The sequence below is a fragment of the Lolium rigidum genome, chromosome 7, assembly GCF_022539505.1.
Source record: "Lolium rigidum isolate FL_2022 chromosome 7, APGP_CSIRO_Lrig_0.1, whole genome shotgun sequence".
Taxonomy (NCBI): domain Eukaryota; kingdom Viridiplantae; phylum Streptophyta; class Magnoliopsida; order Poales; family Poaceae; genus Lolium; species Lolium rigidum.
Window position 1 is genome coordinate 28,865,041 of NC_061514.1, and position 18,331 is coordinate 28,883,371.

The 18,331-nt window shown below is 42.7% G+C and overlaps 1 protein-coding gene across 1 annotated transcript; it reads right to left on the minus strand.

The window, feature by feature from the left end:
* Positions 1-3,625: 3,625 nt before the first annotated feature.
* On the minus strand, positions 3,626-6,448 carry LOC124671086 (germ cell nuclear acidic protein-like). The gene is made up of 6 exons (XM_047207519.1): positions 6,301-6,448; positions 6,150-6,218; positions 5,994-6,059; positions 5,799-5,882; positions 5,629-5,712; positions 3,626-3,685 (listed from the first exon to the last, which is right to left on the minus strand). The coding sequence occupies exons 1-6, from the start codon at positions 6,442-6,444 to the stop codon at positions 3,626-3,628; spliced, it is 507 nt and encodes a 168-aa protein (XP_047063475.1). The 5' UTR covers positions 6,445-6,448.
* Between the last annotated feature and the right edge of the window lie 11,883 nt (positions 6,449-18,331).

Genomic DNA, 18,331 nt, shown 5'->3' on the forward strand with positions numbered 1-18,331 from the left:
TTTTTGTTCAACTATGTTGCAAGAGTGAGGTAAATGGGAAAAAAATTATCTACAAAAATGATATTGGCGTCACGTTGACATCACAATGGCTTAAAGTGGTTCTAGACCATAAATGGTGTACAGATGATGTAAGTATATTGTCGACGATTCAACTCGTGCACATACTTTTAATGTATGAATTATGCACATGTATGTTTGTGTGTTAACTAGACCAAACCTTTGTTTTTCGGGTTATCGATGCTTACATTGGAGATTTGTCTCGTCGTGTTGGGGATGATCGGTACTTATGTGCAGCGTGGAGGTCATCATTCTCTGCTAGAAGCACATCGCAAGGGCCACAAAACAAAAAAAAATAAGAACAATGATCACCTAGTCGTAAGAACTGGAACCATTCAACGAGTTATCGACGAATATTTTAGGCGGGAGAAGGTAAAGTATTCCATCAATATGACAAAATTTAGTAGTAATACTAATTTACATTGCATTTACTCACAATTTTTCCCGTGACACATGCATATTTTCCAGCTTAACATATCGAACAATCACCGGACTACCGTGATCATGCACACACCCAAGCAAGAATTCCAAGTTCTTGACTCATTATTTCCATTAAGTGTGACCATAGACACCGTCGTGGCTCTGTACTCGTTTCTTCTACTACATAGTGTCTTCAAATTGCATGCGTACGTAAACATCTAATTATCTATATTTGTATAGAGACAACAAATTTCTCGCCGACATCCAAGAGTACAACAAATCTACATCTGGATTTTTCCCTGATGTGATATCTTGGGATATAAAATCATACGATATGCCGCAGCAGAAAAGATGGGTCAAGACATGCAAACTACAACTAAATACTTATTACGCTACTATTGCATGTACTAACTCAATGAACCGAATTAATTGTGCAACAATTCATGTGGCTTATTTGTTCTTCAATGCATGGAACATTGGGATGGAGATAAATGGAATAAAGAAATATCACAGGTACTGATATTCTACATGCTGACCAAACACCTTTGTTCCGTGGTACATAAAATGAATAACCGATGCCTATTGTTTGTAGGAGATGATAAACGGATCAAGGAACCTCATTAACGTACGTATAGTTCTAGCAACTTCAAATCTGTTAGAGACGGTGAAATCGAAGGTTGTCCGGATCTCCAAGAGATTTACTAAGTAGATAAAGTCTGCAGTGATCATAGGTTGGGTTTTAGTCCCGTAGAAGGTTTCCCAGCTTGTGTCAATCTCGGCTTCTGTGAATCTATATGTATGACATTTAAATACGGTTGGCAAGTACTGTGATTGTGTGATTTTAAGTATTCATCTATATATTAAGCTACTAGTGTGATTGATCTACTAGTGTGATTGATCTACTAGTGTGATTGATCTATATATTAAGCTACTAGTGTTACACAAAAAAGTTTGTTACCAAAATTTCAACAGCACTTACATGACAATTATGCATCAACCATAGTAGCATGGACAGACCATCTGTAATGCAGCCTGGCCTTGCGCCCCAGTACAAAAAGCCACCACAATTGTGGCTACGGTTTCAAAAAACCACCATCTTTCATATTTTTGACACACTAGCTATTGTAATGTACATACTGCTACATATTCAATCCATTATAACACATTGGCAAACAATGTAGCTACTAAACCATGCATTTCATAAGGAGTAACCAACACAACAGTTATTTCATAGAACAACACTTAGTACTTGGTCCACATAGTAGATCTCTCCACACAGTGATACAACATATACATAGTACTTGGTTCAGTTACACAAATATCAGAGATAGAACATCTACTACACTACATTTATTACATCAACATACTGGCATGCTTCACTCCCAACTTGCACAAATCTCTTGTATGGCCTTCATCTTCTTCAGGTTTCTATCTCTAATATTGAAGAGATCTGCAACGTAATACTCCAGCTTCTTCTTCTCCTCCTTTAGAGTGGCAATCTGCAGCTCTCGCCTTCTCCTTCATAACCTTCTCAAGTTCAAGCAGCAGATTTTGGAACCATTGCTTCTTGATCACTACTCGAGTTACCAAGTTGTTTATGCAGCTCAAGGTTTTTCTTTTCCAACTCCCTCTTCTCAAGCACTAGCTGGTAATTGGCGTAGCATACTCTACATTACCAGAGATTCTGGTTTCCTTTTCCTCCTCAAATGAATGCCACAACTGGAGCAATGCATGTTTCAGAGATTGTGGCCACTCGTGATCCACCCAAAATACTGTCTCACAAATATTTTCCTGAAAATTATTTTTAATCCAAAATTTAGTACAAGTGTTCATGAAACAATGTGGCTCAAAAATATGGTGCTAAATATGACACAAGGTTTTCTATTGCTACATCCATCCACAACACAAGAACTGTCACAACATTTTCTAAATGCACAAGGATTTGTAAATGCACAAGATATTGAAGAGATGTTCCTACCTTGCATCCACAGCCCAAGAACCTCCGGCCTGTGTTCGTCCCCTCGAATGCCACATACTAGTGGCACGGCAAGTGATGGTGGCAGCGCTCCGGCCCAACATGAACACCGGCGTAATCCGGGTCATACATGGTCTCTGGGACCTAAATCACAAGATAAAATGCAACCAATTCAAATACAACAGAGTAAATCAACTAATTCCCAAATTTTACCAAACCCTAACCCTAGCTCAACACGTACCCGAGACGTTGGGCTCAGATCGGCTCCATGTGCGAACTCAGAGAGCAGACTGTCTTGGCTGCTGCTCTCACCGTCGTTCCACGACGGCATGGCGGCGGCGGCGTTCCTGCGGCGGCGGACGTGCGACGGCGGCGGACGGGAGAAGGGGAGAAAAGAACAGAATGACCCAACGCACGGGCCGGCCGGGTCGTTTTGACCTATCTCCGTTGCCACGTCAGCTTGACTATGGACCCCACCTGTCAGTTTGATGCTTAACCCGCTAAACCGAGCTCATATCGCGAAGTGGTGGGTATCTGTCATGCTGTTAGATCAAACTGTTGGTTTTCTGTCAAAAATATGAAAGGCGGTGCTTTTTTCAAACACTAGCCGCAATTGTCGTGGGTTTTTGTAATTATCTCCTTTAAAACCCATGTCACCATTCCAACTCCACCTTCATATAACAGATCTTTAAATAACATAACTTTAAAACCATGGTCTGCCAACAATTTGTATGCATCAAAATTGTGAAATATCATCAGCATCAATTAATGTAGTAATAGCACCATCAAAATATCAGTATCATCAAAAATTTTCAAATACAACACATAATGAGCAATGACTACAGCTTCATATAGCCAATGACTACATAAAACATATCGGCATGCCAACTGAATCTTCATAATGTCGTGCCAAGTTCGTCCTTCAAAATAAGTCATTCATCATCCTGACCTCCTAACATATGCGCAACATGCCTGCAATTAACAATACAGATGATAAAGTAAATAACTAAAGTTTAAAATGATACATAAATAATTGATCGCCAGGAAAAATTTATACTCACCTAGGATTCAGGTCACACTTCAAGCTACGTTTGGTGTGTCCAGCCTTTTTGCATCTGGTACATCGAATCCTCCTACCCCGCTCGTCATACGATAATGGCCTTCCATTCATTGTCACGGGTCCTTGTCCATCATCTCTACGCTTTCGTTTCTTAGGCGCACCTCGAGCAGCAACTTGAGCAGGGTCACCCAATTCATTTACATTAGTATTCAGCGAGTTTGTGGGACGGTTGGGTACATTATCATACTCCATCTTGTTTGAAATAATATCAGCATAAAATGCCTTGGTCCGCTCGAACAACAGTGGATCTTTGTATGCAACTTGCAATGCTTCAGCTTGTAACACATTCAACTCCGTAAATCTTTGTCGCTCCTCCGCTACGGGAAAACCCCAATCATGTAGATCGCTCGTGCGCCTCGCCGGCAAGCCACCCCTAGCTTGTTTAGAGAATCGCGAAGAACTAAACAACCCGGTATTTCATCCAAATCCAGCACATCAAGTACATGCAGAATATGCTTGCAAGGAAGTCCCCTCCGGATCATCCTTCGACAGCCTGCACTCTACTAATTTATCCGAGTTGGCCGGTTTATAGTCAACATAAAACTTTGCATGCTTTCTCTTTTTCCAAGCAACAACAAACCGCATCTCACCTTCGTTCCCTTATACTGATCTATAACCTCAATGCCTTCTATTTTATATATCTCTTGCTGCAATATATAAAAGTTTGCCGGAGTGAATACCTTTGCAGCAGCTCTCTCAATTCTCCTCAAATTGGTTACTGGTACAGGTGATGTCTGTGAACTGATGCAGTCATCTTTTGCCTCCGTCTCTCTAATGCGCACTATAGCATTCTCGTAGTGCAAAATCAAATCCACTAGTGTCATACCGTAGTCTAGGTGTAGGTGAAGACATGAGTTAAGACTTTCACTTCGCTGATTGCTTTTCATACCAAGCCAGAACCCCTCAGATAGGTACGCCGCTGCCCATAATCTCCTCTTCTTTTACATTCTTTTCAGCCACGTCTGTGTTTTCTCCGTCTGCCATTTCTGGATAAAAGCGTGCCATCTTTCCTCGAATATATCCGGTGTGGTCGTGTAATACAACAGAGCCCGAAACTCACTCAACGACTTGAAACTTAGGTGCCGAGCCATGTTCTTTTCAATGTGCCATGAACAAATACGGTGCGACTGCTCCGGAAACACACTTCGAATAGCTCTAATCATCGCACTATCGGCATCGGTGATTATTGACTTGGGTTTCTGCTGCAACATAGCTTTCAAAAAGTCTTCGATAACCATACATACGTGCTTTCCTTCTCATCCGATAAGATGGCACACGCAAAACTGTCGTCCTCCGGTGATTGTTAATTCCAACAAACGGAACAAATGGCATACCATATCGGTTCATCTTATATGTACTATCGAACACAAGTACGTCTCCATAATCATTGTAATCCTGCCGGACCGAGCATCACACCAGAACAAGCTTTTCAAACGACCTTTACTATCAACGTCGTACTCAAAAAAAAAAATCAGCAAACTTCTTCCTCCGGTTCTCCATCATGGCAATGGCTGAGCTAGCATCACCACCTGCAAGTAACTTTCTCTTCTCCCTGCAAGCACATGTTGTACAAGTCCTTCCTCGTAAACCCAACAGCTGGTGTACCGACCATACTTGCCGAGGAAGGTATCCATGATCACATGCTTCCTAACCCCAGCTGCTGCCAATGCTAATATCTCCGCTTTCCGGAAATCTTTTATCCTCCTATGTGACCATAAAAATGGGCTCTCGCTCGGTTCCGCACACTTATGACCGTGCTTGTAAACAAATTTTGCAACTCGCCAAACCCTCGAACCTCTATCAAGCTTCACATCCAACTCCGCTTTACAATTGCAACGTGACAAAGGTCTCAACCTACGAGTGCGGTTGTCCATAGTCGAAACTTGCTGTTACGTTTTCCTTCCCGAGAACACACAAACCGCCTTCTACGAACTATTTTGTTAGCACCCTTAGTCTCTTTGAACTTGAACTTTCTTACACCGAATCCCTCTTGTCGAGCATATCCATTATAAAAAGTATAAGCAGCTGCCTCAGACACAAATGTCTTCTCCATTACCTCCCAGTAAAACTTTCTCTTATCTTCTGTATCACTCTCATCTTCATCCTCTGATCCATTCTTTTTCTTACCAACTGATTTCACCTGCATGCACAATTGGATAACATTTAAAACAATTTTTTTAACGCCATGGCCGCGAGTCATACAACGAATAAATTCATAAATCTTACATGTCTTCTTCTAACAGGTTCTTCTATATTCTCCAAGTCTGAATCACCGTAATAGTCGTAAGAAGAATTATCGCCAACTAAGACCTGACCAAACAAGAAATATTAACGGCCATGTCACGACTATATAAAATGCATTGTTGAGTTATTAAATATAAATTAAACATACATATCACCTAATAAAATTAAAATGCATACCTCATCAACAAAACCACAGTCCAATCTCTCGTCATCAGTTGCCTCCTCCAGAACATCACTCTGAATCTAATTCATTTTAAACCATGTCAACATCAATTCACATTATCAGACATTCCATATTTTTATGCAATCACACAATTATTACTACACACTCACATTATCAGTGTCAACATCTTCTTCTTGCTCTACATTATCATCTTCTACATCAACACCATCTGCATCCATCTATTAGCAAAAATAAGCACAATCAGTATTTAGCTACTTACATGCAAGTACTAAATAAAACTAGTACTTCCGTTTCACTCACACTTTCGTCGACATCATCGTCTCCCAAACTTTGTTCATCTTCACGAGGTGCATTATAGTTGGCAGACGAAATATTGAATTCCTCTTCATCTGTATTTCCGCTTTCGTACTCCATTGAACTTGCACTCAAATCTGAAACGTCCATCGCCTGTTCAAAGTAACAACCAAAATAAGTACATCTCAAAAAGGAGCTCGAAACCCAAACCCTAACATCAACCAAATCATGAACATGCAATTACTTTACCTACCACGAACCAACAATGATCCGCCAAACCCTAACGCCGCCTGTAGCAGCAGCAACAACCCGCGTGCGATCCTTGCCTAGCCTCCTCGTCGCCGGATCCACCTCCCGCCTCCACGTCCGACCTTGCACAGCCTCCTCGTCGCAGGATCCGCATCCCGCCTCCACGTCCGACCTTGCCCCAGACTCCTCGTCGCCGGATCCGCCTCCCGCCTCCACGTCCGACCTTGCCCAGACTCCTCGTCGCAGTGCGCTACGCCTTGCCGCCCCAACGTCGTCCTCCCTCGCCGTCTCCCTCCCGATGGACGGAACCTTCCAAACCCTAACGAGGATGAGCTATGGCGCACACGAACGAAACCGCTACGCCTTGCCGTTCCCAACGTCGTCGTCCCCGCCGTCTCCCTCCCGATAGAACCTTTCAAACCCTAAGGAGAACCAGCAATGGCGCACACGCAAGGATTCAAATATTTTCCCCGTAACCACCGCCTATCGCCGGCATCAACTCCACCTCGATCGACGTAATTTTCGGGTCCAACTCCGATTCTAATGACGTGGGGCCGGCGGAAACCGTCTTCACCTAAGATACGTACAATATCTACGTGGCATCCGATCATCTATGTGGAAAATGACGTGGAGTATAATTATACGCAACTAATACGGCCCCACCGTCTCGAACGGGTATCCCACCTGAACGTCGTTCACCAGGGGGGGACACCGGAGCACACCCCTTAACTAGTGGCGTCGTTCGAGGACGAGCAAGAACGAGCGGAGGGATAGTTTAGGAAGACTAGCAAAGCAATACTAGTAGGAGTACTTTTTATCACCTGCCCACGCCCGCGCCTTATTATTGTGCTTAGAGGGAAAATCAATTTTTTTTACGCCTTAAGCATAGAAATAGAGGGAGTATGGTATAGTTGGATTCGTATTGAAATTCATTTTCTAATGATGCTAGTTGGATTTGTATTTTTTGGTCAAAGAAGAAACACCAAAAAGAAGAGCGACTTATTTATTTGAATGAATGGAGTAAGAAATCTGTTCTTTTTTTTTTGAACAGGGGTAGGGTCCGAAGACCCTAGAAGCTGCGTTGATTACCGAAGCGGTGGTTACAAACTACATAAAAGCCCCTACAATTCAGGGGAATTATGGATAAGGACTGAGCTTTTACAGAGAAGACCCTAGGAAAAGGATGGAAAAAGCAATCAGGTCCTCCACGCTCCACACCGCATCTGATTGAACTCGCCGTCGAGTTGCTCCACCACAGAACGTACATCGGCGCCGGGGACAGACCACTTGGTCCGGCGTCGTGGCAGGAGCGGTAGATCTTCCCCTCGGACTTCTTGGTCTCTGGGAAGTAGGATCTCCTAGAGAAGGGCCGCCAATCGGCCATGTGATGCAGGGGCAGGGTGAAGACGCCGGCATAGGTCCCCTGTTGATGAGCTTCCTAGGAAGAACGCCGCCTCAATGACGGCGCCGCCTCTTTTCTTTGACTTTACTCTAAATATATAAAGATTGTTGGTACCCCCTCCGTTCCTAAAAAGGCTGCACAACTTTATCTAGATACCGAGGTAGTATAAACGTATTTTAGTTATAGATATATCCATATCTAAAAAAGTTGAGCAGTTATTTGTTAGATGGAGAGAGTATAAAATAAGGATCATTAGAAAGTGTTTTTAAATACGAATGAAATGATACTAATTGCGTATAATATACAATCAAGATTTGGGTGCTTAATATTTTGGTCAAAATTTATCTTGAAATACGTGTGCGCCTTTTTTTTAATCGAAATGGATGCAGTATAGTTGTATTTAAATTTAATGATTTTAGGCTAATGCATGCACGTGATTGGACTAACAATATTTTTTTTTTGTCTACAACCCTATGCAAGGTTGTATCACACTTAAGATACAACAACTATCTCTTCATCAACTAATATGGTGCCAGTCAGCAAATGACCTAGGATATAACACTAAGAAAACCTCCTTGTGAAAGGATAGATAGGATTTACAAGGCCCAAAAATTAACAGAAAATAGACGTCGTGATTGTCGTGATAGTGAAGTTATTAGAAACATTGCGGAACCACACGTCATGCTGATAGAACATGACGGATCCACTACCATTCTTGAGGGGACCGTGTCCACCCACACATAGAGGATCCACATGTCATGGTAGTGAGGACATTTATCACTATCAGGTGTGCAGTATAGACCGACCAATGATAACTAGATTATATTATGATATTTTTTTAGGAATATGAGTCACTGTGAAGTTAGAAATGTAGTACCTCCATTTCAAAGCTTAAGATTTATTTTTTTGAAAAGGCAAACCAACTAAAGTTTGACCAAACTTTTAGAAGAATCTATCAAATAATATGATATTTGTAAATACCATATGAAAATAGTTTTTACTGTCTATCTAATGACATTAAATTTTTATTTTACATGCTAATAATTTTTGGTACAAAAACTTAATCAAATTTAACATAGTTTGACTTTCTAAAAATAATATAACCCCTAACCTTTGGGATGGAGATAGTATAAATGTAGTTGCAGAAGAGAAAATTCAAGGATCGGCATCATACCATTTTTATATTTTTCAAGAAACATCGTGGCACGAAATAGTTTTCTAAAAATGGTAACTTAAGACATGTCATGCCATGAACAGATCAGAGCGGACACCATCGTGTACACTTTGGCAGTTTGACATGTGCACTGATTATTTGAAATAACGCGTGCATGAAAGGTTAGTTAGTTTGAAGCTCAACCGGCCATTGCCTCTTTATAAGGAAGAAATAACAAAATTACAAACGTGCTATGCATGGATCCATTGGGATAAAACCCACGTGGGTTTTTGAAGAAATGGCATTTTCTTTAAAAGGAGACCTCATCACATCCTAAACCTAACTAATACGTCCATCAATAAGTGAAGCGAGGTGTCATCATGTTTCTCTAGAAAAAAACACAATATAATGTCATGCACCCAAATTATCACGCTCAAGGGTGCATCGACACCTCTCTTAATTTTTGGGCCAACAATTTGTAGAATGCACACGAGTTTGTCGTGCGCACAAAACCTCACGACACACTCGTTGGGCCATACGTCACACAAATTATCACGGTCGAGGGTAGATTGATGGCTAGATGACCTATGTGGAGTTGTCTCCGTGAGTGCACATGAGTCCGGGATAGGGGGCAACATCTTGTAGTCAACACAAAGAATATTTTCACAATAAAATGTATACTAAAAAAAACTTACAAACCCTCCGTCAACTGATAGTCAGACACTATCAAAGAAAGAGAGAGAATGGGGGTAAGGTCAAGAGTAGTCACAATATTATTGCACTACTAACCCATTAGATTTTTCAAAGGCAGATGATTTGAAAATTACTGACACGCTAGATACGCAAACCACAACTTGGCCACAGGTCATGCCAATCATCACCATGGAGGGTAGCGAAAAATGCCAAATTAGGGCGTTCATTTAGTATTCTTAGTTGGATGTTCTATCGAATGCGCACGAGTCCGCTGGGACCACAAGATCTTTTAGTATATCTTGTAGTAAAGAGAGAGGACATTTCAACAAATAAAGCATATATGAAGCAAATCTTGAGTACTCTGCCCCCTAGATGTCAACAGTCATAGAACTATACATACTCCCGAAGATTTCGATGGTTAGGGTACTTTGGCTTCTTTTATTGAACATTACTGCCTTATCATGGCATGACTCAAAAGAACATGTAAAAATCCTAGATTTGATTCTCATTAAGTGTGAATTCCTCACACTGTCACCCAACCTTAAACTTTCATTTTGATACCCCAAAAATTTCAGTTTTTCCCCATAGTGTTTCCATTATTAACTCTGCCTCGATCGAATACAAGAAAATCCCCCAAAATCTCGAAATCAATAGGAACACACACACACACACAGCCCCTTGAAAGGCCACGGCCGTGGCCACCATTTCTTTCAGTGTCCACCCATACACAACAGAAACCACACAGGGCCAGAGCGAGGCAAGGCGGAGCGAGCTGCCTCGCGCGCGCGAGAACATGGCCGAGGCAAAGGGATCGCCGGCGTCCAACTCCGGCGGCGCGGCCGGCGTGGGAGGCGACTTCGTGGGCTCGGTGGGCCCGCAAAATTCCTACCAGGCGCTTCTTGCGGCGGCCATGGGCGCGGGGTCCGCGCCGGGCGCCCCGAACGTCACGTACAACCACCACCAGTACTGCAACCCTGCCGGCCTGATCCACGGGCCAATGCCGGCGATGCACGCGCCGCCCCCGCACGTGCACGCCGTACGCACGCCGCCGCCGCCGCACTGCGCCCAGTCAAACAACCAGCTCATGCCCGCCGGTCAGTATCTCTTTTACATCGTCGTCGTTGGGTTGCTGAACTCTGCCCGCGCGATTGTCATCCCCGTGATCCGTCCATTTCAATCTAGAGTGTTCGTCCGTGTGGTTCTAGGGTTTTGATCGGCGTGTCTCCGCTCGGATCCGGTCTGCACGCGCCGCCATGGACGTGAGATCCGCCTTCCTCGTGGTCCTTGTTCTAGGTTTTTTTTTTCTCCGTCCTCGTCAGGACTGCGTAATTCCAGGAGAAGAGGATCGCTAAGGAATATCGTAGGAAGCCAAATTCTTTTCCTTTTGTCCCGGCCCCAAGAGATGCCAAATTCTGCTCCTTCTTTTTGAATAATCTGCTTGCTAGATCATATCAGGGATTTCCATTTCTAGCCATGTCAAATCATTTTACTGCGACATGGACATAAATTTCGACCTTATATATCGCACATTTCTGTTTTACATCATCCTCATCTTTTTAGGACACAGCTAGCTAGGTCTTTCCTATTTAAATTATTTCTTGTTGTTTTCTATGAAATGTTTCCATGATTAATTCCCTATTCTCAATCTTCAGGATACCAATACCAATACTGGCAATCACCTGTCTCCCAGAATGGCGTCGCTGCGGCGCAGCAGGTTCAGAGAGGTTTTGTTGCGGACTGGACCGTGTACAACAGCTCGTACATGTCTCTTGCCTGTGGCAGCAGCAGCAGCAGCAACAATGGCTACCACCAGAGCTCGAGGCTATGCTCCACCACTACATGGCCTAATGCAATGCCGAGGTACCCTTGCTACAGCACTTACACTCCTGCGATACAGGATCATCAAGCTCCCTCCTACCATCAGGGCAGTAATCATGAAGAAGATTCAGGTACATATGTCATTCTATTCAAGTTTGAGGTTTCACGGCAATTGATAAATGAGTGGATATTAATTATGTGTGTGGATTTTTGGATCCTGGCCCGCCCAGCCCACAGTTTCTAGACTTTTGAGATCTGATATAGGAGTATTTGCTGCCATCATTTTTCCGAATACAACTTTGCATCTTATCAAACTCGACCCGCAGTCTACCATATCAGTTTCTGTCCAGGTTTTATTTTGTCATATTTGTAGAAGGACCGTCGTCTTTAATCAAACTCAACGTGCAGTCCACCTCATCCACGTTTTTTTGTGTGTAATTATATGAGGTAGACGGTTGAAACTTGAATGAGGTGGACTGTGATTTGAGTTTGATAAAATAGAGGGTTCTCTTCCAATTACTTGCACAGATTTTGATATAGTATCCTTGCGCCGTCTTCAGATTTGTGGTTATGTTCTTCTGGTTATGGAGGTCGATATATGAGTGAAGTGATTCTTAGTGCCTGCCTTGTACTATATGACTGTGTTAAAAACTGGCTCATCTCCCTTGTCATAACTACTACCCTATGCTCGACACGTGTTTTTCGTAACTAATTGTGTGCTGGAACCCCATGCTAAGAGTGTGTATTTGGAAGCTGAAAAAGTCTTCATGGATGCATGAACACTTTACAATGTTGTGCAAAAACTGATGATGCGCAAAAAGGTAAAGACGGGGATTAATATGTCGGAACTAAGGATACAATTGTTATTTTTGTAAGATTTTAACAAACGGTTGTAATTTTGGTATGACTTGATGACTCATGTATATATATCATTTTGCGCATATATGGTTTTTTTGTTCACATTTTCTGAAAACTCACAAAATATCTTTTGTTAATGAGTGTGTTTGCAAATATTTTTTATTTGTTTCTAACAAATATATATGTATAGTAGAGACAATGACTAACTACCGAAAATAGGTGCATATGGGACATTATTATTTTCCCTCACAAAATTCGTTAAAGATTACTCTCATGTATAGGCGGCTGAATGAAATTGGTTTACTTGGAGAGGAGGTATATTGGTTAATGACGCTCTTGGAGCACTACATGCTCTCAATTGAACCCATTGGTGTGAAGGAGGACTAAGCATTTTTCTAATTCTATTATATTATTTCTATAATAGTATAATATAAGACTCACCTCTAGTTTTGATACTCCATCTGTTCCATTTTATAGGTCTTGTGTGTACTCCTAGATCGGCAATTTTACCAATGTAATATGTAATATAAATTGTACAAGACAAAAATTATACCATTTGAAAACACAACATACGAAGTTTCTAATGGTACATTTTTTGTAATATATTCCTTGTATTACATTGATCAACCTAAAAATCTAGAAACGCAAGACCTATAAACTGGCCCAAGAGGGAATAATAAAATATCACTTCAAGGGTCAACTAAAGTTCAGCGATCCTAACCAATTTAAAAACACTGGCATCTGGCTGGAGGGGTGGCGGTTCCTCGACTATAGTTACTTTATTTTCAACATGATTTCTTATATAGTACTAAAGGGGAAAATTCAGGATTAAGTTTTTCAAAATTTCTTTAAGGAAACTTTATTTATTATCTCATTTAATCAAGAAAATGAGAACATAAAGGACTGGCCGGCCACACTATCATTGTTTTAAAAGAGAATTGTACTCCAAACCTACGACCTAATCAATCATTACAACATTGGAAGGTGCTAATCGAAAGATATGTATGCATGGACACGTTTCCAAAATTTCGCAAACATATTTGTTGAAATATTGTGAATAAAAGTGTGTATGGAGAATTGAGTACAAGCAGGTACCATGTAACTTTGAGTGCAAAAATATAACCATATGAGAATTGTGATAAAATCACTAGATTAGTTTGTGCAATAAGTTACTTGTACTTTAATACATATTGACCAATAACTCATTCTATTATTTTTACACAGCTAAAAAATGTTCATATTTAATTTACAAAGAAAACACATAGACAAATTGCTACCCTTTGTTTGCATGTGTACTTATTTTTTAAATTTTTTGCATAACTAATATATTGGATTTTTACCTTAAGAATTTTTCTGGAGCAATTTGTTCATATCCTCCTTGTTCCAAAAAAAAAAAAAAACTACCAAGTTATACTGATATATAACTGGCGGTTTAATACTAAGTTTTTCTAGAACACATTCAAGTCTTATACTGCATATACTAAAATTGCGTGCATTTTGTTCTCTGTAAAAATGGAGAAACTACTCGTGCCTTGCTTCACTATGTGCTTCTCGTGGTATAGGATTTGGATCTAGCTTCAGGGTGGATCCACCATTAGTAGCTGCTCCATGTTTTCCACCAATGTCTCCGGCATCGAACAGTCACTCTCCCGCACAGTTCTTCGATGAAGCTACATACACCGAAAAAGTGAAGAGTGAAGCCATGTATAACAAGCAAGTGAAGAATTCAGAGGTATATAACAACAGGATAGAGCATATATGCTGATATAATTCAAATTTGAATGAGTAGACCTGATGCAAGATTTCCAGGAACCACCTGACATGGAGAGTGAAATCAGTGATGAACTAGATCCCACTCACACACCAGTAGATGAGAATCAGAACTTGAATCAGGGCCATGAAAGTTTGACTGCTGTAAGTAATTTACTGCAATATACATGCTATTCTCCGATGTACATGATTTGCATTATATTAATTAGATAAAGCCATATTTCTCAAAACATAAAGGAACTAGATAAAGCTACCTGCATTAGTTAAAGTAATTATAGTAATGGAAAACCCATTCTAATAATTTAGTAAGACATGAAAATTACTCAATCAATTCACCACTAATTGTTTCTACCTTCAGATTTTTGTTGTGCAGACAACTCGGACCTGATGTTCTTTTTGATGAGTAGTAAAACATGTCTTAATTTTAACCATTGAAATGAATAAAATACATGCTTCTTATGTCAAACTAATTTGCTAAAATTCAAAGCTCAACCAGATAATCATCAGCTGCTGCAGTTTGTTCCCCCACTGTACTAACTCCGAATCTTTTTCTGCATTTTTTTTATAGAGGTTCAACTGTAGAGAATACCGCATTGTCTTGCGCAAGGATTTGACGAACAGTGATGTTGGAAATATCGGAAGAATTGTGCTGCCAAAGGTAGATCCCAGTATTACTCTATCGATTAATCAAAATGAAAGTAATCTGTTACATGTGGTTATGCCTTGTATTTCACTATTCTGAATTTTGCAGAGGGATGCAGAGGCTAACCTTCCAGCTTTGCTTGAAAGGGATGGCCTGATACTAAAGATGGATGACTTCAAGCTTCCCGCTACATGGAACTTTAAGTACAGGTGATCACTAGTTCAGGTTTATATATTTTTTCCGCGATAGCTTCATTGTGTTGGAGCGTTTATATCTGCATCCTCTTCACTAGTTCAACTTTACCATGCTGATACAAGATACTTACCAGGTTCTGGCCTAACAACAAGAGCAGAATGTATATCATGGAAAGTACTGGTGTGTTTTAACATCGAAGTGAACACTTAGTTTTTTTTTGTAAGTTTGTACACTGGTGCTTGATAAATTGCATTGTCTTAATCTCAGGAGAATTCGTGAAGTCCCATAGTCTCGAGGCAGGAGACACACTCATCATCTACAAAAGCCTGGAGTCCGGAAAATTTGTATGTGAAGATTCCACACTCTACCCAATTTTTCTTATGAATAGATATTCCAAAGTTTTGCTATGTGTTTTTTGTTTTATTTTGAAAGTGGCTCTCATGATATTAGTACGCCTTATGCCAATCTTCTTCTTTTTTATATCTATCATCAGATTGTCCGTGGAGAGAAGGCCACTCAGCAGCGTGCTCCCCTACTCTGTCTGGAATGCAAAGAGGAAGGCAACAACAGCGAAGAATGCAGGTTCGCCATGACCCTGCATGCCAAGAGAACCTGATAGAAGGCAGTTTCATCGTATTCAGCTCGGCATTAGAGAGCTCCCAAGACAATGATGGGTGCATTTTGTCTTATTAAAGAACATCGAGAATCAGTCGCAGAAAAAAAACTGAGAAGCATTGTCAAGAGCGTATTGCCTGAATTATGAGCATTGACATGTTGTAGCATTCGAACTGAATTTCAGACAGAACCCCCCGGCCTAGTAGCTGGTGAATAGCTCTGGCCTCGAGAAAAAAAATAACTTTCCAGTTTTTAGGTAACTTAATTTTGCTTATTCGTGTAGCTGATGTTCGCTATGTATTTGTACAAAAAAATAATTTTACCTGTTGCGTTGTACCGCTTCATTATAGCCGATTCCCATAATATTCCCTTGCCATGTTTATGATGTCTTGATGTTTGTCGCTGAATATGCTGCATTATTCAGGATAAAGAAGAGATACTTTTTGCAGTGAGCAAAATACACGGTTGGTCCACGAACTTGTCAGCGATGTTCACTTTGCTCACCGTATTTTGGAAATACCATTTTACCATCACCGAAGACGTTTGGAGGTTTATCTACGGTCACTACTCACCGGTATGGCTCCGTATTTGATGATGTGGCACTATGTTTGACTAGTCTAACCAATGTCTTCTTTGCAAAAAAGCCCCCATTGTTCTGTGGAACACACTAGTCATAATCCCGCCTCCTCTCTTCTCCAACGCTTCATCCTCAACCTCCAGCTCCTCACCAGATTAACTGCATGGCGAGGTTCCCAGCCTCCGGCACGCCTCCCCGCCGCCGATCTGGGCCACGGCAATGCCACCCAGATCTCCCACATCCCTTGCCCTGTGAGCTCCTCCATTCCCCCAGTGCTCCCCGAGCTCCGTTCTCAGATGGCTTGCGCCAGCCTGAGCGGTGCGCCAGCCTAAGCGGTGAGCACCCTGCTGGGTGTTGGGCAGGGACTGAGTAGCTCCCGCAACAGACCGCACCGTGGTGTGATGACCTAGATAGCGGCCGGTCTCACCCTGAACGAGCATCGGTCGAATCCCGTGCGTCGACGTCGAGATCTTGCGGCAGTGACGGTACACGCAGCAGGCGAATCTTATCCCCGACGCGCATGAGGGATTAGCACGGGGAGACGACATCGTCGACTTCATCGTTGACGCCGGCCGGCCGGAGCGGAGCACGATGCGGGCCGGAACAAAGCATGACCTTGCTCCCTGGCCTGGAGGTGGCAAATCATCCCGGTCCTTCCTCTGTCCTTGGTCTGCTTCTCTGCGCTGAAAACGACGGCGGCTTCTTCCCCGACGTGCCTTCCATGGCTGTACGACCGATTTGAAGCGACGCGCCTCATCCTCTCCCCTGGTGCCCTGGACCGCCTCCCGCGAGCGCGGCGTGGCCCCTGGCCTCGTCCAGGTCGGAGACGAGCCTGGCTGGGCAGCAAAGTGGCGTTGGCGCCAGCCTCCCGTGCGTGCACATCGCTTGAGGAAGAAGATGCGTCCAGGCGAGTCCTCTTTGGCTGGGTGGGCTATTGTTATTTTTGCTTCCGGGGCTTTTTTTTAAATGCGCTTATTAGACTAGTCAACATAATGCCACGTTATCAAATACATAGCCATACGAAGGACTAGTGACCGTAGACAAACCTTCAAACATCTTTCGTGACCGTAAATTGGTATTTTGAAGTACGATGACCAAAGTGAACCTCGTTGACAAGTACATGGACTAACCGTGTATTTTACTCTTTTGCAGTAGACTGTGTAGGATAACGTAGCATAGAAAACAAAAATTTTCCTATCACAAACACGCAATCCAAGCCAAGATGCAATCTAGAAGACGGTAGCAACGAGGGGTATCGAGTCTCACCTTTGAAGAGATTCCAAAGCCTACAAGATGAGGCTCTTGTTGCTGCGGTAGACGTTCACTTGCCGCTTGCAAAAGCGCGTAGAAGATCTTGATCACGATCGGTTCCGGCGCCACGAACGGGCAGCACCTCCGTACTCGGTCACACGTTCGGTTGTTGATGAAGACGACGTCCACCTCCCGTTCCAGCCGGGCAGCGGAAGTAGTAGCTCCTCTTGAATCCGACAGCACGACGGGGTGGTGTCGGTGGCGGTGGAGAACTCCGGCGGAGCTTCGCTAAAGCACGCGGGAGCTATGGAGGAGAGGGGGCGGCTAGGGTTTGGGAGGGGGTGGCCAGCCTCAAGGGGGTGCGGCCAACTTGTGGCTTTGGTGTGGCCGGCCCCTCCCCTATGCCCCTCATTATATAGGTGGATCCCCAAGAGTTGGTCTCCAAGTCTTCGAATAAGACCCGAACCAAAAACCTTCCATAGAGAGGGGAAACCTAGCCTAGCTAGGACTCCCACCAAGGTGGGAGTTCCACCTCCCATATGGGGGTGGCCGGCCCCCTAAGGGGAGTCCACTTGGGACTCCTCCCCCACTAGGGTTGGCCGGCCATGGAGGTGGAGTCCCATGTGGACTCCACCTTCCTTGGTGGTTTCTTCCGGACTTTTCTAGAACCTTCTAGAACCTTCCATAGAACCTTCCGCGACATTTTATTCACATAAAATGACATCCTATATATGAATCTTATTCTCCGGACCATTCCGGAACTCCTCGTGATGTCCGGGATCTCATCCGGGACTCCGAACAAATATTCGAACT